Source organism: Macrobrachium rosenbergii, chromosome 46, assembly GCF_040412425.1.
Source record: "Macrobrachium rosenbergii isolate ZJJX-2024 chromosome 46, ASM4041242v1, whole genome shotgun sequence".
In the NCBI taxonomy this organism is placed as follows: domain Eukaryota; kingdom Metazoa; phylum Arthropoda; class Malacostraca; order Decapoda; family Palaemonidae; genus Macrobrachium; species Macrobrachium rosenbergii.
In genome coordinates, this window is record NC_089786.1 from 25525981 (window position 1) to 25550036 (window position 24056).

At 37.5% G+C, this 24056-nt stretch overlaps 2 protein-coding genes across 2 annotated transcripts; both read left to right on the plus strand.

Annotated features, from left to right (window-relative positions):
- The first annotated feature begins 816 nt into the window (after nt 1–816).
- Nucleotides 817–18013, plus strand: LOC136830416 (uncharacterized). The gene is made up of 5 exons (XM_067089953.1): nt 817–1336; nt 4480–4659; nt 7778–7824; nt 11469–11540; nt 17894–18013. The coding sequence occupies exons 1-5, from the start codon at nt 817–819 to the stop codon at nt 18011–18013; spliced, it is 939 nt and encodes a 312-aa protein (XP_066946054.1).
- Nucleotides 18014–21047: 3034 nt separating this feature from the next.
- Nucleotides 21048–22201, plus strand: LOC136830417 (uncharacterized). The gene is made up of 2 exons (XM_067089954.1): nt 21048–21467; nt 21719–22201. The coding sequence occupies exons 1-2, from the start codon at nt 21048–21050 to the stop codon at nt 22199–22201; spliced, it is 903 nt and encodes a 300-aa protein (XP_066946055.1).
- Nucleotides 22202–24056: the final 1855 nt, after the last annotated feature.

Here is a 24056-nt window from a genome sequence, read left to right on the forward strand (position 1 = left end):
ATGTGGTATAGCTAAATATCAGTGTTTAATAATAATAATAATAATAATAATAATAATAATAATAATAATAATAATAATAATAATAATAAGCTACCAGTTGGGAAAGCATCAAACAGATAGATGAGACGGGATACAAATACCTGGGAATAATAGAAGGAGAGGATATAGAACACCAAGAGATGAAGGATAGGATCAGGAAAGAATACATGCAGAAACTTGAGGAGATAATCAAGTCAAAACTCGATGCCGGAAACATAATGAACACCATAAATACATGGGCAGTAACAATAATCAGATGCGTTGCAGGAGTAGTGGAGTGGACGAATGCTAAACTCCACAGCATAGACCAGGAAAACTTGGAATCACACGACAATACACAAAGCACTACGCTCAAGAGCAAATACAAACAGATTATACATAACACGAAAGGAAGGAGGAAGAGGGCTATTAAGCATAGAGGACTGTGTCAACATCGAGAGCAGAGCACTGGGGAATTCCTGAAAACCAGTGAAGACGAGTGGCTAAGGAGTGCATGGGAAGAAGGACTGATAAAAGTAGACGAGGACCCTGAAATATACAGAGACAGGAGAATGAAAAACAAAATAGGAATGGCACAGCCAACTAGTGCACAGACAGTACATGAGACAGACTAAAGAACTGGCCAGCAACGAAACATGACAATGGCTACGGAGGGGAGAACTCAAGAAGGAAACAGAAGGAATGTTAACAGCGGCACAAGATCAGGCCCTAAAAACTAGACATGTCCAAAGAACAACAGATGGAAATAACATCTCGCTCATATGCATGAAGTGCAATATGAAAGACGAGACCATAAACCACGCAGCAAGCGAATCTCCGGCGCTTGCACAGAACCAGTACAAAAAGAGGCATTATTCAGTTGCAAAAGACCTCCACTGGAGCCTGTGCAAGAAACACCAGCTATATTGCAATAATAAGTGGTACGATCACCAGCCTGAGGGAGTGATAGAAATCGATGAGGCAAAGACCCTCTGGGACTATAGTGTCAGACCAGACTTGACGCTGATTGACAAAATCAAGAAGAAAGTATCTCTCACTGATGTCGCATTACCATGGGACACCAGAGTAGATGAGGAAGAAAGCGAAAAAATTGATAAGTATCAAGACCTGAAAATAGAAATAAGAAGGATGTTGGATATGCCAGTGGAAATTGTACCCATAATCACAGGAACACTAGGCACGATCCCAAGATCCCTGAAAGGGAACCTGAACAAACTAGATGTCGAAGTAGCTCCAGGACTCATGCAGAAGAGTGTGCTATTAGAAACAGCATATAGTGAGATGCAGGATGCAACCCGTAACCCGACACTATGAATATCACCTAGTCGAATAGGATGACTGGGACAAAAAAAAATATCCTTTATTTCAGCTCAGGGCCATATGCATGGATTACACAAATACAATACACATAATCAAGATACATGAGATAACATGATAAAAGTGATAATCGGCAATATCCACACAGTTCCTGAAGTACAGTAGAAAAAAAAACAATATTCATAATAATGGTGATGACAGTACTAATATGGAGAATAGGCATAATAGTAAAAAAAAATATTTAAAAATTATAATTAAAAAACCAGATTGCATGCAATTAATTTCCAGCTAGGGACATCAAGTGGTTACAGAAGTCGGGTCCAGAAGACTGAATACGAAAAATGAAAAAAGCAGGACTCAATAATGATAATAATAATCATCACAGTAATAATAAAGATTATATGTACATTAACAATAATAAACGTAGAAAGATGTTTACTTAAAGCTTTCATACAGAAAAGTTTTATGATGGAAGTTTCTTGTATTGGAAGAGATTTGAAAATGAAGCTATCAGAGAGAAAAAATGAGCTATTCATCCCAACCATAACAAATAAGATGCCTCGAGATTTAGAAGGGAAAGAGCATGATGTGGGACATTTTAAAAGTGTAGTTGAATAATTTTACGGAACTTGCATCGAATACTTGAGTCGGTGAACCCGACCGTTTGAAGACGTGAACAATTTTTAATGGATCCTTCAAAATAAAACAGTATCCTGGTCTCAAGTTCAAGAAGTGCTGAACTTTTTGATAAGGTTACGTATGTTAAGGAGTTTTTGACAAATGAAAAGATGCAAGAATGGAAAGACAATGATTCGAAAGTGGATAAGAAATGGGTCGAGATTTTCTCTCATTTTCGTAATAAAAATGTTCCGTTTAAAAACATTTCAATGCTTGTTGAGTTTTGCATGTGTCTTCCTGGGTCTAATGTTCCTTCAGAGAGAGTATTCTCTCTAGTGAAAAACTTTTGGACATCAGAGAAAAGTCTCTTTGCAGGTAACTACATTGAGGTTTGCACTAATAGTGAAATGCAATTTCGACTTGAGTTGCACTGACTTTTATGATTATCTTAAATAAAATCAAGCCAGAAATACACTCAAGAGTAATGGTTAATGTAAGAATGTTATGTGTTTTGTTTTACTATTCATAGAATCATGTCTATAAGCTTCCCTTTTATGCTGTCAAAGCATATATTTTACTATTGAAAATAACACTTGCTCTGAATAAATGCTGACTGAATCATATTCTTTCATTTATTCAAATGTTTGTATATAATTCATATATCTAAATATATAATATTTTGAAGAATAAATCTCATATGACAGAGTGAAAAGATCAAGCAGCTGCAATTCTGAAATTCTCTCTCTCTCTCTCTCTCTATCTATATATATATATATATATATATATATATATATATATATATATATATATATTATTAGGTTATGTTTATTCTTATGCATAGCATATACATATTGTTAATTTATATTTCCCCTTTCATCTCAAATAAATATACCCTATATATATATATATATATATATATATATATATATATATATATATATATATATATATATATATATATATATAAAACCACAAAGAAGTGAAACATAGTTGTATATCCTGATAGTGTCAGCTTTATTGGTAACTAAGCCACCTTCAGAGGCCTGATAGATATTCATATATATATATATATATATATATATATATATATATATATATATATATATATATATATATATATATATATATATATATATATATATATATATATTAGGTTATGTTTATGCTATGCATAGCATATACATACTTGTTAATTTATACGGGTTTCCCCTTTCATCTAAATAAATGGTTATGTTTATATATATATATATATATATATATATATATATATATATATATATATATATATATATATATATATTATATATATATATAAAACCACAAAGAAGTTTATATCCCCCTTTATTGTAACTAAGCCACCTCAAATAAATGTTCACCATATATTTGATATTACATACAAACATGCCAACGGTTGGAAAACAAGCATCGTTTACAGCTCAACGTTCCAATTTTGTAAACATGACTTTCCTTTACATTCCTAGCTTTACATATACAAATATAATGGTTTTATCCCATCAGGTATATTTTTTATGCATAATTAATCATTATAGATGATGAAACGAAAAAATTTTGAAATTTTTCCTTTATTTTTTGACTTACGTTTTCTACGATTTTTTTGAAAATTAGTGACCCGAAATAAACATTTTATTTCGATAACAAAATTTTCACATTTTATTATTTAATTTATTTCATATATACCCGGGATACCTCTTCTTCGATAATCTATGGTATGTATATTATGATTTTTATTATAATAATATCACTGTAAATATTTTTTTGTAAAATGTTTCCAAAACGCGAACATTGGACACTTAGGTATGCTGGATACCCTGACTTACTCAATGTCCTGAATGAACTTTTTTTCTGAAGACTAAACGTCAGAAGTGGTGTGCATGACACACGGTTTGAGCCCCGTGTCTGTTGAGACAGCACCAGGACAAGTGGAATTTCATCACAAGCCTGCTATCCATGGATAGTAAAAACTTTTATGGATGAGTGTTTATTGTTTTTTTTTTTATTCATATCATTATCAAAATCGTCAGTATCATCATTATTATTGTTGTTGTAGTCGTCGTCGTCGTCGTCGCCATCATCATCATCAGCTTCATCATCATTATCATCATTATATCCTAATTTATCGTTATATGGGTGTAACATCATCAACTTTTTTTGACAACCACCACCACCATCATCATCATCATCATTATCTTGTTGTTGTTGCTGATGTTGTCGTCGTCATCGTTCGTTGCATTTGATGTTGTTCATAGCTATTTTTTCCCTTCAGATCACAATTTTCTATATGAATAAATCTGCACTTCACACGCATTTCTAATAATATATATGATACAACATATTTCTTACTGGAAAAACATAAGGTTCATAAATTATTCCTAAGCTATTTTGATGCAATGATCTGAATGTTTTCTAATGTATTTACTCATTTTTTAATGAACTATCGATTCGTACGTGATGCTGGTGAGGTAGTTACTCAATCAAATTTTTAAGATATTGGTAACGTCATTCTACCTCCTTCTTCTGGTGATCATCAGCCTGCTGCTAGTGATGAAGAAAATGAAGATGATGCTCTTAATGGAGCAGGTATGCCTGATGAGTTAAGTGGAGAGCCTAAAGTTCATGAAAATGAAGACGAAGAGGTCGAAAACTTCAGAGAAAAACGAAGATGGCGTAAAAGGGAAACTCTATAATTTGACCTACACTCAATTCCTGCAGGTGATTGTGAGGCTCATTTAGGAAAATGAATGTTTGAGATATATAAACTGTTCTTTCCGGATGAGATCATTAGTCATCTGACCGCACAAACTAAGTTGTATGCTCAGTAACATAAAAACGACAAGGATTTCTGTAGTAATGACAAGGTTTTTGGGATTAGTTCTGATAAGTGGATATCAAAGTGTGTCCTCTGAGAAAGACTAGTGGTCGACAAGTGATGACATATCTATGCCAACATTTCCTAACACTATGAACAGGAAAAAATTCAATTCCATCAAGTAGTACTTTCATGTTGCATATGACAATAATATGGCAAAATAAAAATGGCAAAAATTTTACCCTTCTTGATATGCTCAGAGAGAATTGTAAAAAACATGGCATTTTCCTTGAATTTCTGAGTATTGATGAATCAATGACCCCTTATCATAGTCCTAAGCAGTTCATACGAAATAAACCTGTCAGATTTGGTTATAAGATGTGGATGATGTGCAGTGCTGATGGCTATCCATATAACTTTTCAATTTACTCTGGTAAGGGTGAAAACAGGAAGCTGCCACTTGGATCTCAATTCGTTATGGACATGTTGCAGCCAGTAGTGAATAAGGATTCACATGTCATATTTTTGACAACTTTTTCACCAGTTATGCATTGATGGTTGATCTTACAAAACAAGGCTTTCGTTCTTGTGGAACAATCAAAGAAAACCGTACTGGAAAATGTCCTCTTATGCCAAAGAAAGGAAACTGAGAAAAAAGAGAGAGGTTCTTACCCATACTGATCAGATGATACTGTCTTATGTGCAAGATGGAATGATAACAGTATTGTTACAGTTGCCAGTAACTACTATGGAGTCAGTCCCATTCAGAAAGTTAATAGATGGATGAAGAATGAAGGAAAAAGGACAGTGGAACAACCATATCTAATGAGTATGTATAATAAAGGAATGGGTGGGTAGATGTATGCGACGAAATGTTGTCAACCTACAGGCCAAGGCTGCGATCAAAGAAATGGTGGTGGAATATATTCTCACAACTACTGAATCTCTCCATTGTAGCCAGCTACAGACTCTACCAGCATGTGAATCCTGACTCTTGCGTAACCCTAAGGATTTGAGACGCGAAACAGCCGGACACAGGTAAAAATCCAAACATCCAGAAACAGACAAGGAGGGCCAACATCATCTGTACCAAGGGGTGTATGACATGATAAAATAAATCATTTTCTTGAGCAATGCTGTCAAGGTAGGTGCTATCTCTGTAAGAAAAAAACACACGCCTGAATTGCAAAAAGTGTGAACAAAGGCTCCGTAAGAAGTGTCGCATCATATTCCACAAGAAGTTCAATTGTTTCTGAAAGAATCAAATAAACTGTAAAGTAATTAATATTAATGGACCTTGGTCATTGTAATAATGTTATATTGTAAAATCTACACTAAAAACACAGCTATTTTTTGATATTTTGTAAAAAGAGTAATTTTTATTTTTTATACCAAGATTGTACCCCCTAAGTGTCCAACGTTCCCATTTTGGGAACGCATTAAAAAAAACAATAAAGGAAATGATAAACTGAATATTTTTTGGTTTTATTATCATAAAATGCACCCTAAACAAATAAGTTATGAGATATTCATGCCTCTACTTAAAATCCTTCAATATGCAGACATTAAAGGGTTAACATCTGGCAAGTGTTTTTAGTTTGGGTCCTACCCTCATTAGTGACACGTCAAATGTTACAAATCCGTTGGGACCCATGATTCCGTTTTCCCCCAACTGCTTCAACAGAATCCCATCATAAGCTCTGCTGCAACGCCTCTCTTTCAGGAAATTGCAGCTGTTGTAAACTATCAAAAAGTCATACTTTTAAACGAATGAAAGAGTAGAGTCAGATATAGGATTAGGGACGCTGTGCTCTCGTGCACTAGGGTTAAATAAGTCATGGAATATCACACAGGGACTTTTACTTCCAACTAAACAACACATTCCTCATGCTTTTAAGAAATACAAAATCTTATGCATTCTACCACAGATTGCATTCGGAAGGGGTAATTTAACCTTTAATTATGCTATATATCAATATTAGATCTTAAAAATATTGTACATTTTTTTATTATTAACCATAATTAGTCAACATGGTCCATTGATTTTCATGCCTGGGGAAAAGTCTTAAAGAAGAAATTTGTTAACATAACGCAAGATGATTTCTCTCTCTCTCTCTCTCTCTCTCTCTCTCTCTCTCTCTCTCTCTCTCTCTCTCTCTCTCTCTCTCTTGATATTATGATTGATATCGAAATGCCAGATGTTGTGATCAAAACTTTCACCAAAAACTCCCCAACGGGATTTGGTGGTCATCATCCAAATAATTGACGATCGTACTTGTCGTCTATCAACTTAGCTGACCAAGAGACCAGACGAATAAATGGCCTGAATGAGCACAGGCGACTTTAGTTCAACAAGTTCCTCATTGGAGGGATTGGTAGAGTTCTCGACTAGCACTCTGTTAGGCCCGAGTTCGAGTCTTCGGCCGGCCAATGAAGAATTAGAGGAATTTATTTCTGGTGATAGAAATTCATTTCACGGTATAATGTGGTTCGGATCCCACAATATGCTGTAGGTCCCGTTGCTAGGTAACCAATTGGTTCTTAGCCACGTAAAATAAGTCTAATCCTTCTGGCCAGCCCTAGGAGAGCTGCTAATCAGCTCAGTGGTCTGGTTAAAATAAGGTATACTTAACTTTTCCGGAAAGAATATCATGAATATTCCCACATTTTTTCCTCAGGATATTATAAGTTGATAAAATTTATATGCAAGTGTTGACTTTCTTTGCATGCTATTTTCTGTGCTTGAGAAGTAGGCTCATCAATCATTTCACCAATTTAAAACTTCGATATTTTTGGAAGCATTTTATTGTCTAATGCTGTACTTTCATTCTTGAGCATACGGTCTCATATTTAATTATTGATTGTGTTTAGTCGGTATATTGGCTATGGTTGCATTTCCATTGAAAAATTTAATGTTGTAAATGCATTGCCTTTTTGTCTTGCGCATCTTGGGTTTCCTCTGTTCCGTATCAACAGGTTTGGCTGGGGAAAGACAAGAGAGGGAAGATGGCGGGCGTCGTTGCGTGAGTTACGGCGAAAATCCTCTTCGGTGAAGTTGATTTTCAAGCTAATTAGTGCAACTGATTTAAACTTACTCAGCACGTGCTTTTCATTCAATGCACTTAATAACAGAATTAGTTTATCAGTGTTAACATCTAGGTTAATTACTTTCAGTCAAGTTTTGATGATTGGCTTTTCTTGCTTCGCTGTGTAGCCATGGCTATTAATGTTAAGATTCATGTAATGTAGTTGTCATGATTTTATGATCTGGCAATTTAATTCTATAGACCTATCATGATAGTTAGTGTTACAAGTTAGGCATATTCTTAGGGTAGGCTACCTTGATTTAGTAACTTATGCTAGACTTTCACAGCTGCTTCAGTGCCCTAACCTAGATCACGAACCTGTTATGTCATCCACAGCCTATTATTTTATGCCATTACCCAAAGCTGCGGTATTTCAGTGTGTTGCCATTCTTGGTCAAATTGATTAGCGGCAATTCTGTTGTCGATCTGCCAGACTCCCCCACTTTCTAGTGACTGCTGTCGCGCTCTTGAGCCGGGGGGAGGGGGTGGCTGGCACACGGCAGCATTAGCCTTTATTGGAGCCCGATCCGTCCGGGTCTTTGCCAGGTCCCTAAATTTTCTTTACTGTGTGCTTCCATTATTTCAGCCGTTACAGAGACAGTTTCCGATGTTAAATGAAGAATACATTCAGAGAAGACACAGCAGAAGACCTTTGCAGACGAATAAAATGCAAGAACGAGAAAGAGAGTGTCAATTCAGTTTCAGCTAGTTAAGAACACTGAAAATGCGAAAGTGTTGCACTTCATAATAAAACCTGCAAGTTTTTCTTGATGAACCGAGGTCAAGCGTTGAAAGGAGACTAGTAGAAGCCTATGGAAGAAAAATGAGATGCGGAAGAGTCAGAAGGAGAAAGAAAAAGAAAAGGAGGAAGAAGGAATATAGAAAAGTTCTCCGCATTAAATTCTGGGTTCACTTTTCCTCCGACGCTCTGATTCCTGAGGCCTTCGTTCTTTCTGCTTTGGTGTTATTTCGTAGATTTTTGGCGTTTCGAAAGCGACAGTGAAGTCCGGAGAAAGACAGCCAGGCATGAGGTCAAAGAAATAGACTTTCATGCTTCAAACATTAGTCTTTACTACAAAAAATTTAACGGTTCTAAAGGTCATCACATATTTCTCTTTAGGCTAGTAATATTTATCGTCGAAAAATAACGAGATCAGTTTGATTTTCATTCTTAAATATATTTCTCAAAAATATTTAAGACAAGGTAAAAGGTAATGCAACTAGGTCACTTTTACTTTACGACAGATTTATTGAGCATCGCCTATCACTTCTTTCTCATTCCTTTTTCTCAGAGGTAGAGGAAAGTCTCCTTGATCTTAATGTAGTCAAAGACTTCGATCTTTTGAAGTTACACTCAGCAGAACTGCCATTAATATGGGATTGAAGATTACTTCGTTGAGTCCTTCCCCTTCTCAAGGTGTATATTTTGAGAAACGGTGAAAAATTTCTCTCTCTCGTGTGTGTGTGTCATACTTCAACTTAGCTGCGACCCATATCAGTCGCTCAACATCTGGGTAGATAATTAACTGCTTAGGATAACGAAGGCACACTGAGTTCCCTAGAGAACGCTCCTCTGTGTCCTTTCGAGAGTTGAAGGCAGTTGCCCAATCATATTGTAAAGCAGAGAGCGCTGCACCCCAGTGCGCGAGCGCGAGCGCGAAAGAGAAAGAGAAAGAGGGGATTCTGGGGTGCGATCATTTTTTCCAGAGAATTCTGTGCAAAATGTTTCATCATTACTAGTAGGCTAACAGTGCACTTAAGACATTATCAAGGAAATTATATTTAGGAGTGATATTATCTGTCAACATATCATGGAAAATGATAAGCCCAAATTACCATTTTTTTAATAGTCACACTGGAATTCTTTGCATAGAAATTAAATATTTTTCTGCAACTTATTCAGCATCGAGAAAAGCAAGAGAAAAAAAAATCAACGTTCACCTTAATGAACCCATTGCTAACATTTGAAGAACCATCATTATCCTTCACCCGGGAGGAGCAGAGAGAGAGAGAGAGAGAGAGAGAGAGAGAGAGAAACAATGGAAGATGTTTGCTCTCTGCTATTTTTTTTTTTTTAAAGCTTCGATTATTTTTATAACCGCTGTGTTGATATTAGAAAACCATCGTACTAGACAAGAGAGAGAGAGAGAGAGAGAGAGAGAGAGAGAGAGAGAGAGAGAGAGAGAGAGAGAGAGAACTGTTCCAGGATAATGTTTGGCTCCTTCCGCTTTAACGCAGTCACCAGGACAAAGAAAGTTACCTTTTCTTAGGTCGTACCTGGAGAGGTAGAAGTAATACCCAAATCTTACGGCGCATCAGATTCTCAAATATTTTTTTTCTATCTCTTTTTGTAGATCAGCACACTCCCTCTCTGGTAAAAACGTGTAAACGAATGTAAGCTTGAAAAGTAAAGAAGGTTTATGGAAAGAAACAAAGAAGAAGTAGAGAAAGGTGAGATCAAAACAAAAGATTGTTTCTGATAGATTAAGAATAAAATAAAGAAAATGAGAGATAAAGAGGCGGAGAAGAGAGATAAGTTATCTGAAAGAAATTTAAATAGAAACAAAAAGAAAGGAAGAGAGAACGTTTGAGTTGGGAACCAAAAATAGACCGAACGATGAAAAAGACAAAGGAAAATGGTTGAATATTAGAAGAAAAGAATAAATGAATGGACGCTACATAAAGAAAATGAAAATAAACGCTGATGAAGTCAAGCACATCACAACTCAAATCTCTTAAGTGACATTGGACTCACATTAATGAGTAAGCGTGGAGAACTCCTCCAGTTTCAGAGTTAACCCATCTCAACATGCAATTGCCAAGAAAGGGCCAATTTAAACTTGATTCCAAAAGCTCTGAAAAATCTCATGTATTTGTACAAGAATGTCTGAATGAGAGAATACAACACCTTAAGATGTTTTTAACCTCTCGTCTTTTTCCTAATATTTCACCCTTTTTTGCTTTATTGCACTTCCCAGTTGCTTCTGTACTGGAATATAATCATCTCAATAAACAAAGAATTTCAAAAATCATGATCCAACTTCATAGAACCGCTATCGTAAGAACTTCAATATTTTCAGTTTCTATTTTTTTTCTTTTTTTAAATGAGTCATTTCCAGAATTGTTATCAAATGAGATGTGGGAATGGGATCAAGAGAATGTTAAAAAAGTTGAACATCTCTTTCGAAAGAGAACAAATGGAAAGGTTGAGAATCCGAATGGATATGGCAGCGAAAATGAGAACTTGTATGAAACTCAGAAAAATTAAGAGAAACCAAAGAAGAGTTTGAGGGACTGAATAAATAGATAAAAATAAAGATAACAAATATGATTAAGAATTCGAATTGATTGTATATCCTTACAAAGCCTCGTTAAAATTTTTTTTTAAATATAGATAATAGATTTGTTTATAATAATCACAAATGCAAAGGAAAGAGAAAGTATGAGACAATGCCACCTGCAGGTGTACGTGCAGAAAAAAAGACTCCCTCTCCCTGCTTGATTTGGGGGGTGGGGAAGGCACGCAGAACCTCGGCCACCGGAATACGTATTTTAATAAAAATTGACGAATGATTTTATAGGTAGTAAGTCTAAGAGGATCACGCAGGGAAGTACAGTTATGGAAGATAGGCCGACTTCCTCACCCTGACAGGGTGAGGTTTCAGAAAAGTTTGTTTTTGACGTCTGGAGAGATGAAGGGTAAAGGTACAAAAGGAAACAAAAAGTTTTTATGCGTAGTGAAGAACAAAGGATGCAGGGTTACAACAGCAGGATACTTCATAATATAAACGCTCATATGATGTTACTTTTTGACAAAAAACACATGAAAATCCCGAGACTGTCCGAGGTTTGTTTTTCTGATATATTTCACTTTTTACCTCTTGCTATAGCATTATCAAGATTAATGAAGATAAGGTTATGTCATTTTATGCAAACATGATGCTTGTTTGCCACCTCGAGACTTTTCTTTTTCGTTTTCGAGTTCTAGGTGTTCAGCTGAACTTCTGAAAGTTTAATATTAAACGGATATGATACAGCATCAGAAATTACTCAAACAGTTAATTTACTTTTTGTGAATTTCGTATAAAGAAAATAAAGACTTTTTTGGTCACGGGGAAAAAAGTAGGATCTTTAAAAATTACTTTCACTAACTATGATCTAATCGTCCTTTGAAATGTAGACAACGATTTTCTCAAAGCCTTTCTAAACTTTAACAATATCATCCATTTCAACAGAATCAGTTAACAATGTTTTCACAAACTTATAGAAAGCAATGATAAAAACGGAAAATGAAAGGGGGATTTAAAAATGAAATCCAGGAGAAATCCACAAAGATTACGACATAAAAAAAAACCATTATAAGACTGAAGAGCAAAGAATAACAACAAAAACTCCTCATTAATCTCTCTCAAGTCTTTTTTCAAAGACAGAACAGAAACAAAATTATACAACTTCAAGAAGAGATGCAAATAACGTTTATCTCTGGGAGGGCAGGGGGCCGGGGTTGGGAGAGGGGACGGGAACGGGGAAAAAGCGGGGGCGGCGTTGAGGAAGCACGGAAGAGAGCGAGGAAGGTCTAAAAGAAGGAAATCGGACAGAAATTGGCCCCAGTAGTTATTCGAAATGAATCACCATTATTCTGCTCCATTTCCGAAGCAGAAGGTCATGTCTGGAAAAGAACATGAGAATGGATTGGCATCTAATAAAAACATGTGAATTGTTTGATCTGGCTCTCTAAATAAACGCTTTTATTTTTAATGTATTTTTCAATCATTATGAATACTATATAACCCTTGCATATAGGATACAATAAAATGAAGAGTGGGACATAAAATCTTTTGCAATGTGAGAAGCATTCAAACAAAAACAAAATAAAATAAGTGAGTGGTCATATTGCATTAGGTATATCAGCATTGTAGCAAAAGACACCAGGTCAGCAAACTCAGAAAAGTCTTGTCAAGGCAAGACAAGGAACTGGGCCTTCAGGAAGAAAAAAAGGATAACGCCGCTGCCTGACAAAGAGCAAATTCAAAAAAAATTTCTAAGCAGAAAAGACCTTTGTCTCATAATCATGACACCTACAAATGCTTGTTGCTTCGCAATCGTTCTCGAGTATCATTATGTTGACTTCCAAACGTCTGTCGCTGCCTCAGTCTAACAGTCATTTACGTAGATATGGTCTCCCAGTGGTGCTTATTGTTTTTAAGACCTAAATATCCTGACCTGCATTATACAGATGCGACGATATTCAGCGGAAAAAATTGTTATCATAATATGCAACAAATGTTAATAACTACGAAGGCGAGGATAATTAAAGAAAAGATATAAATTTCTGTTGAAGTGTTGATACTTCTTGTGAAATAGGCGAGGACGAAAGACGAAGGGAGACAAGAGGACGAACACGGAATGAGGTCAGTTTTTCTTTCAACAGTCGTGGAATGGGCTTCGGTGTCAGTTATTTAGGATTATTTCTTTTGTAACTGAGAATAATGAAAAAAAAAAAGGATACTAAAGATAATAGTTTCATCTGGAGTCGATGAAGAGGGAGACAGAAAATCCTCTGTACAGAAAGCTGACACTGACAAAGCAGGTAGAGAATGAAAGTGTCAATGAATGTTTTGCTTTCATATCGATCTATCCATTCTAAAGGATGTAACTAGTTCATAAAGACATAATAGCGATAATAATAACAATAATGATAACAAACGGATATCAATGGGATTTTATAAATCTTCATATCAAGATACCGACACTTAATATTCCCAAAGTATATGTATTTGGTTACAAAATCATAACTAGTTGTGCGAAGTTTTGGGATAAGTTAATTTCTCTTGGGAAAGTCCAGTTAGAAGGGGTAGGGAGAAAGAAGGAATCAAGAGAGAGAGAGAGAGAGAGAGAGAGAGAGAGAGAGAGAGAGAGAGAGAGGATTATCTAATGTATCTTTCAAAATACACTGATTTCTTGTTTAAATCATTAATTAGTGAGTTTTAATAATCTCACTGATTTTTGTTGTTTAGATCGAACTAATCATAATAATTAGTGAGTTTATATATATAATCTCTCTGAATACATTTTGTAGATATATATATATAATCATAATAGACATATATATATATATATAAATATATATATATATATATATATATATATATATATATATATATATATATATATATATATATATATATATATATATATTTCTCTAGGTAGATGATAGGCACTTGCCTACATGTATATAGTCAACATCAGAACAAATGATACAGTAGAACACTGTCCTGCCCATATTTTAAGCTCATGACCTATTAGATAACAAAGAGGACGACAATAGACTTCCTGAAAATATTGTGAATTCACAATGAAACCCGGAAAGCGACAGGTTCCTGACATGTTTCCGTTCATCCATCTAAAATAACGAATACGTTATGAAGAGTCCCGATCACTGAAGCACGATGCTTTTGAATATTTTTTTTTTTTTCTGTTTGATATAGTCGTGCATATTACTCAATAGTCAATTTACATACTACCTATTCTAACAAACTAAATTTATACGGTCTAGAATCTTTCTAAAGATTCCACTTCTACTATCATATTCTGCATCTCCTCCCGAGACTTTGTATGTGACCCTGTTTAACCTTGTTTGCCAGCAGTGGCTCCATTTCGTGGTATTAAAAGGCAGACGTGAAAAGAGAGGAGTATCGGAAAAATTATAATAACGACCACAAAAATAACAGACACCAGAGGAATATAAACTTTAAAGCTGAGTGCTGTTACTTCAACTTGAGGAAGTCACTTTCTACAAGAAATAATATTTTATGAATCAATTACTGCGTAGTTGGAGAATAGCAAACATGGCAACAAAATAGGAGAAAATCTGTAAATAGAGAAATGAAACATCAAACTCAGAAAGTACAACTAAATTTTATTTTGCAACAACAATAGCAATAGCAAAACTCTAAACTTGGATATTAGAGGACTAGAATAAAATACGAGATCAGGAGCGAATACAGCGTTAAGACAGCATTGTTACTATAACTGAAAAAGTGAGTAGGGAACCTGAAATCAGTCTGTCGGTTTATCTATTTGTCACTTTAAGTTTAACCTGACACCTTATTCCTTATTTCCTCTTACTGATAACCCTTGATCTTTTCTTCTGCATTCTACCCAGCTGGAAATAACATTGAGCAGAAAGGGTTAAGCTGTAAAAAGTGGTTAGACTGACACTACGTCAAAGGCCCAGTGCAAAAATGAAAGCCTTCTTTCCCTTCCGCGTTTCAATAGCTTTCATGGATATCACCCTTTGTGAACGAAAAAGGAAAATGTGTTTTTGTATAGACATCCTGGAAGGGTGAATACTTCCTTCTTGGAATATTGTTCTAAAACATAAAACTAAATCTGTTGTATCATGTTATATATATATATATATATATATATATATATATATATATATATATATATATATATATATATACACACACACACACACACACACACATATATATATATATATATATATATATATATATATATATATATATATATATATATATATATATATATATATATATATATATATATATATATATATATATATATATATATATATATATATATATATATATATATATATATATATATATATATATATATATATATATATATATATGTGTATATATATATATATGTGTGTATATATATATATATGTGTATATATATATATATATATATATATATATATATATATATATATATATATATATATATATATATATATATATATATATATATACATATATGTGTGTGTGTGCAACGCTTTGTGTGTGCAATGTGCGCTTAGATTATCCAGCATCTATAACTTTATTTTTTCTGGTTTGAGAGGCACAGCCTAGACGTTCCTATTGTCCTAAGCCCTGACAGAAGGTTGAGAACCTCCTTGCCAAAGTTGTGGAACCATGAGGATAATCCTCATCCTTTGATGTTGCCAGCTAATTCTAACAGCTTTTTCTTATGGTGGATGACGATGGGTATAAGAATAACATTCTACGGATTCCTTTGAATGATTACGAAGATTTTGGAGCAGCATGATAACGAATTTTCTTCGTGCTACTTTTTAGTGTTTGAGGGTGCATTAGCCAGAGCAAAAAATTTTCTTTTTTTTTTTTTGCCTGTGTCAAGTTAAAATCGTCAGGAAGGTTTATAAAAACCTCTTAATCGTCAACCACATCTGTCATTTAATTATTTCGAAAACTTGTCAGTGATCAAAGTATCGTATCTCTAAGACACGAAATAGTTATTTCCATATAGAAATGACAGAAGGCTCTGTTTTGTATGTCTTACTCACAAAATAACTGCAAATTAGATCTGCTGCCTTACCTCTCAGTTATCCTCTTTTTTTCTGGAACATTATATGATTTTCTATCTGATTCTGAATGTGCCCTAAAGGAAAGGTTCCACTCTATATAATTTAATATCAAATTACCAACATGAAAAGCGACGTTCTTTTTCAGAGTATATATAGTGTTGATGAAAGTAAATTTCATTACTAAAGGCATGCAAAGAGCCTGATATTTTCACAGCTTTACAGTTCAAAAAATTGCCTTAGTAGCTAAGGAATAGAACAGTCATTAACATACATAAATATCTTATCTCAGCATTATATAATCTATTGCAAAGACAAACTGATTGCTGTATTTCTGCCAGAACTTCACAGCAAAAGTAACAGCAATCACTTGTTATTCTTGGTATTCTCTCTCATTATACTGGCAGCATTTAACCTTTCCTGTATTAATCTACATGTATTTGTAGCTAAGAGTATTTCAGGCAATAATTCCTAACTGTTCCCTGAATGTAAGCGAATGCAATAAAATGACTTTTATATATGAGAAATGTCTCCAAATCCAAAGGTACTGTGAGAAGGTGTTTTCCTGACTCTTGCATTTCAAAAAATAATAAAATCTTATTCCCGATATCCAAAAGCGTGTTATCTCTGTGTCCGATATACATTTAAATTAAAGGTATTTTATTCACACTGGCATAACCGCTCTATCCCCCTCCCCCTTCGCTATTATCCCTGACTACTCCAACATCCCGCGCACCATCCTCCTCGTCTGAAAGCAATGCCAATGATAAATGGTTATTTTAAGTGATAATAAATGGATATTTTAGGAATTTCCCTCGCTGACAAACGAAGCCTTAAAATGCATATCTTTATGGAAAATTTTCTACTCAGAATTACATTGTCTTGTGTTTCATGAAATATTTGCATGAACTTCTGTTACACATTTATATATATATATATATATATATATATATATATATATATATATATATATATATATATATATATATATATATATATATATAAATCATGAAGCTACAAATGTCGCAATATCGAAATTCACGCTACCTCAGTATATCTCCGTTGGAGAATTGTCGCCGAAGGGGAATTTATATAAGTGATAAATGAACTGGAATCGTGGGGACACGAACCCGCGACAAAGCCTATTCAGCGACTCAGTTGGCGTAAACCATTGAGCCATCAAGAGGGTATAAGTCCTCCGAGATGCCATTAACCTTTCATTGAGAACACCCAGCATTCTCTGAGATGACTTAATAATTCTGTTCATTCCAAACATCCTCAAGTCCTCCAAGATGCCCTTAACTGTTCATTGTGAACACCTACGTCCTCCAAGCCCTAAATTCATTCCTTGAGAATGAACTACATCCTTTGTGATGACCTAATTCATTCATCAAGAACACTCTGCGTCCTCTATGATGCCCTAATTCGTTCATTGAGAACCCTGCATCCCTTGAGATGCCCTAGACCCTTCATTATGAATGCCATTATGATTCTCAAGACACCCTTGGGTCTTTAGGCCTATGAAATTCAATCCCCATGAGCCAGAACCTCAAGGCTTGTACAGACCTACTGAGTTCATTCCATCTGCATATTAGTGGTCCCAACACAGGCTATAACCCCATGCCCTAAGCTCTCATTGTTATTCCCAAGGGCCATGCCCACTCCACACCACCTCACAGATGTCTAAGTCAACCAGATCCTAGGAAAATGAGCAGCTCAAGTTCTACATGGGAGTTGGGAAGGACTTGGATCTGGCGGGCCAAGCCCTGAGGGAGTGGATCCAAGATAGACTGAGCGAGGCCAAGGAAGAAAGCATAAGCGTAACTGCGGGGGGCACAGGGGGGCACGTGCCCATTTGAAACTGGTGCCCCCGCAGGTGGCCCCCCATTTTGAGTTCACATAGCTTGTAGTAAAACCTAAGTTTAATTTTCATATTATTATTATTATTATTATTATTATTATTATTATTATTATTATTATTATTATTATTAATGTTAAAGTTTTCTGCATCAAGTAGTTTGGATGTTTTTTGTATACAAAGATATGTGGAGTTTTACTATATTAACTGTAAATAAATCAACTTTCTTTCTTTATCTCAGGAGTATACGTATTCGTTTTCCAAACGTTATGTAAGTGTTAAAGAAATGTGTATGGGCTAGCCGTATTCGTAACTGTAAGACACATTGGACAATGGAGGGGGGAGTGTGCCTGGCAGTGCACAGCAAGGGGAGGGTCAGTTGCAGCTGTCCGCTGGTAAGGATCACTTGTATCCATTATTGTCCTGAACTCTTTATGGGCTAATAAAGCTTCAGAGGTTAGCTATCTTTCTCTAGCCCTCACATGGCGCAGTGACAATCAAGAACCAACGATTGAATCAAGATGAGTTGGCATGTGCGAAGGGCCATGCCTGCAAGAAGGTCTACAAACTTGCCGGCTGCACCAGCAGAAGGAGCCGGCAGGATCTCACGTACATTGCAGTCTCAACAGGTGGTGATTGAAGCATTGACACATCAGTTATCAGCACTTCAAGGGAATAGTTCTGTACCTCCGGAGTTTCCTGTGTCAGGCAGGGCCCCAGCAGCAGCGGCGCCCGAGAAGTGCAAGTTAGACATGTCCCTGTGTGCATTCCGAAGTTGGAGGAGGTCGGTAGAGTGTTGGCTTCACCTGAACAAATGGGTGGGCATAGAAGCCGTTATACATCTACGTCTCTGGTGTGAGGCTGAATTGCAGAGTGCTTTGGATGCAAAGCTGTCATTAGATGAAATATTTGCGATGACGCCCTCGGTGATGCTGGATGCAATACAGGAGCTAGTGACATCATCATCCAACCAGGCTGTGTTAGGGGACACATTCTTCAGTAGCCATCAGTCGGCTGAAGAATCCATTAAAGTTTACTTTAATAAGTGTCTCCAACAGGCAATTGATTGCAGATTTAAGTGCCCGTTGTGTTCTGGTGATTTAGCAGAATATATCCTTGTTAGGAAGATAATGGTCAGCCTACATAACCCCATGCTAAAAAGAGAGTTGTATCAGTCAGCAGCTGAGAGTATGTCATTGGAGGATTTGAAAACAAAATGTTTAGCATTCGAGGCGGCAGCTCGTGACTCACTGGGTGGTAAACCCAATGTTTTTGGGGTGGCAGTCAAACTGTCCGACAAAGAGGAGCCACCCACGGCAGATGCCGTGGCTGCAGGTATGGGCAAGCAGCGGAGGGGCCCATCAAAAGATAGGTCTAAGTGTAGTAGTTGCAACAGATATCATGGTCATGGGCGCCAAGCCTGCCCGGCAAGAGATGTTGAGTGCTTTAATTGTGGTGGTAAAGGGCATTTGGCCAGGTGTTGCCTGAAAGGAAAGAAGAAAAGTCAAAGGAGATAAAAATTCTTTGGCGACTGTTAAAGTGTCGTGTACAGGTCGTAGTAACCTGCCTAAGGTGAAGATAGATATTCGCATCCCTAGTGGTAGAAAATGGGGTCAGGCAATGGCGGTAGCCGATACTGGGGCAGAAGTCTGTGTGGCTGGCACACAGCATCTTTGTTTATTGGGGTTGAGCAAGGGTTAATTGCAAAAACCGAAGGTGAAGTTAGTGGACATAGTGGCGAAGGCAGTGCCAATATGGGGGGTGACCCGGTGTTGCATTAAAATGTTCTGTGAAGTGTGAGCAGATGGTTTATTTTGCTAAATCATCATAATCTGTTTTCTTACCTTTAGATTCATGTAAAGAGCTGTGTTTAGTTCCAAGAGATTTCCCTTATGCTAAGGTGTCTAGTGTCTGTGAGAGCAGTGAAATTGCTTGTAACTTCGACAGGGTTGCATCGGTGTGTCCTCCGATGAACAGTCTGCCAGCTGTAGCCTCATGGGCGCAAAGGAATAGCGATGGAGACATGAAGCATGAGGTAAGAGACAGTGCCAAGGGACAGTATCGCGCGTCAGGCAGTATCCCCACGGTCTTGGCCCCACCTACCAAAGAGAGGAACCCACATTTCCCCCTGGTCGAGATGAATGTCGACCGCTTGCAGGAATGGCTCTTACAACATTTTTCGGCCACCACATTTAATACGAGTCAGTGCCCCCTCCTGGTGCTGGAAGGCCCCCTACACCATATTCATGTTGTGCCAAATGCTAAGCCTGTGGCCTTTCATACACCGTTGCCCGTTCCCAAGCGTTGGGAGAACGAGGTGAAGAAACAGTTAGAGAAAGACATGAGCCAAGGTATCATCCGCAAAGTGCCAGCTGGTGAGGCCACCGAATGGTGTTCTAGGATGGTAGTAACTGGCAAGAAAAATGGCCAGCCTTAGAAGGACAGTGGACTTTCAACCGCTAAATGTGGTGTGTTTAAGAGAAACCCATCACACAGCTGCACCCTTTGATATGGTCTCAAACGTCCCACCACAGACTTTTAAAACAGTGGCTGACACATATTCTGGTTTTCATCAGGTGGAACTAGACGAGGAGAGTAGGAGGTTGACTACCTTTATTACACCATGGGGATGATATCAGTATCTGATATGTATCCCCATGGGCCATTGCTCGGCTCCGGACGCGTACACAAAACATTTTGATGACGTCATAGCAAACATTGCCAGAAAATACAAGTGCATTGATGATACCCTGCTGTATGACACGAGTGTTGAACAAGAGTTTTGGCATGTGTTAGATTTTTTGGAGTTGTGTGAGAAACGTGATTACACTCAATCCGTCTAAATTCAAGTTTTGTAGGCAGGAAGTAGAATTTGTGGGTTATCAGTTGGGTTGGGATGCCTACCAACCAACAACAGATAGGCTATCAGCTGTCAGGGATTTCCCCATGCCGTCGGAGCCGTCTATAGCTGACATTCGTGCATGGCATGGATTAGTGAATCAGCTGGCCCCATTCATGGCCACGGCCCCTGTGATGGCTCCGTTTAGGGATCTGCTGAAGAAGCCATCAAAGAAAAAAGTATATTGGGATGATCAGCTACAACGAGAATTAGATAAGGCAAAGAGTACTATATGCCAGTTAGCCAAAGAAGGCCTGAGGTACTACGACAAATCATGGCCGACGGCCACCGTGACAGACTGGTGCGGAGAGGGTATCGGATTTGTGGTACTGCAACAATATTGCAGCTGTGTTACAGTGGATACCCCTTTCTGCTGCAAAGGGGGATGGCGTTTGATGTTATGTGGCAACAGACATCTCACCTCTACTGAAGTGGGGTATGCTGCAGTTGAGGGAGAGGCCCTAGCGGTAGTGTGGTGTCTGAAAAAAGCCAGGCTTTTCTTGTTAGGCTGTCTGAATTTGACATTGGTTATGGACCATCGTCCCTTAGTGAAACTGTTTGGTAACAGGGAGTTAAAGGATATTACTAATCCCAGATTATTTAGGTTAAAGGAAAAGACATTGCAGTATCATTTCAGCATCAAATATTTGCCTGGAAAAAGAAACTGTGTGACTGACACACTCTCCCGCTACCTGCCCCCGCCCCCCTCCGGTCTAAGCCAGAAGACGAAGATTTGGAACTCAGCGATGACCTCATGGTTGCTATGGTAACCACCTTGGCAGCAGCACTTGAGGTGGAGGTCATAGTCGTAATGGATCAAGAGAATGTTGTCAGTGCCGCTCGAGATGACCTGGTGTACCAGTTGCTACTGACAAGAGTTTACAATGGAGAGTGGCCTCAGAGCAAGAGTCAAGAGCTCGAGTGTTTAAAACCTTTCTTTGGTGTGCGAGAACGGTTAGCAGTATCAAGCGAATTGATAACATATACCTATGACCAAGGGTATGTACGTTTGGTCATCCCAGAAAGTTTACGGCAGCAGGTAGCTGCTAACATGCACCGCGGTCATCAAGGTTTAGACTCAATGTTAAGAAAGGCCCGCCAATTGGTGTATTGGCCGGGCATAACAGGTGACTTGGAGCATCAAAGGCAAAGTGTCATGTATGTGAGACACACACCGCATCGTAGCAGTAAGAACGTTTGATCATGACGCCCCCACCAGAGTACCCCTTTCAACAGGTTGTGGCTGACCTCTTCCAGGTCCACGGACGCACGTACTTGGCTTTTGCTGATAGGTTGACTGGTTGGGTAGACGTGGCCCATCTGCCTAATGGTGCCATGTCAGGACATATAAAGAAATTCAGAGGGTATTTAATCAGATGGGGTGCCCCAGAGGAGCTAGCTACCGACGGTGGAACCAATTTGTCGAGTGATGAGATGAGGAATTTTCTAAGAAGATGGGGCGTGTCATCCAGGATATCATCAGCTTTATATCCCCAATCAAATGGGCACGCAGAAGCAGGTGTCAAGGTAGCAAAACGAGCCATCAGTGACCACCTAGGGCTTGGGGGTAGTCTAGATATGGATCAGGTTGCCAGAGCCCTCTTGCAGTATCACAATACACCGTTGCACGGAGAAAAAGTGTCGCCAGCTCAGTTGGGTACTGGTCGATGCCTGAGGGATTCGGTGCCCATCGCCCGCCAGTGTTACCAAGTAAATAAATATTGGAAAAAATCTCTTAGGTCTAGAGAACTGAAAATGGCTGAAAAGAATGAAAAGGTCTCGGCAAAAATAGAAGAAAATCCATGGACTCTGAAACCCCTCTAAGTGGGGCAAAATGGCCGCATTCAGGACCCCACATCCAAACTTTGGGATCACACTGGTGTGGTAACAGAAGTCATTGGAACAGGGTACCGTCAGTACTGTGTACGGTTGGATGGAAGTGGTCGGGTGTCACTATGCAACAGGTGCCACCTTCACCCCTCAGTGGCACCGGCGTCGCCAGTACCCCCTGATCGGGATTCTTGAGAACCAGAGTCTTTTCCCGAATCTCGACAACAGAGATGTAGGAGGCCACCTGTGTCGCACGACTATAATGAGATGTAATTTTGTTGAACTCTGTAATCTGTCATATTTTTAGTAATTCTGGGAGTGTTGTATTAATTATGTATGTTATTTTGTCTTTTTTTCTATTTCTTATATTGTTGTGTTCACGGTTAGCTAGGACAGCTCCCCCAAAAGAACAGGGTGCTTGTACTATTGTATTTTGAAGATAGGAAAATATTTGTCGCCCTATATATATTTGTCCATCTTGTGGGGGCATGTATGGGCTAGCCGTATTCGTAACTGTAAGACACGTTGGACAATGGAGGGGGGAGTGTGCCTGGCAGTGCACAGCAAGGGGTGGGTCAGTTGCAGCTACCTGCTGGTAAGGATCAATTGTATCCATTATTGCCCTGAACTCTTTATGGGCTAATAAAGCTTCAGAGGTTAGCCATCTTTCTCTAGCCCTCACAAAATGTAATCAAGTCATGTACAGAAAATAATTTACCGCCAAAAAATCAGTGGATAATGTAAAATTTGGAAATTAAAATAGGATAGAAAATGAAAACTTCAAAAACACGCACACGCACAGACACACACACACGTGTATTATACAAAAATGTTATATATGTATAAAGCAACAATGTCAGAGGACTGACTGACATATTATAATCAGTTGGTAAAACATCTGGATATGCGAAAATCCTACACAAACTCTCAGAAATAGTGCATTATTGCATAACGCAAATTTGGTTACACACACACACACACACAGAATGTGCTCATCATTATTGATATTGTATGAATCCACTGGTTATTCGTTTATATTTGTCTTGCGCAGCTTCATCGTTGGTAATAGTCTCGTACACAATACGTGTATGTGATGTGTTGACGTAACACTGGCACGGATTAGCCGAGACAGTGCAGTTCCTGTTGGTAAATGGCAATCATTCTGTACGCGATCGTGTGAATAAGAACGTCATCAAGACACGGCAGGTATTTATGCTTACAAGCGT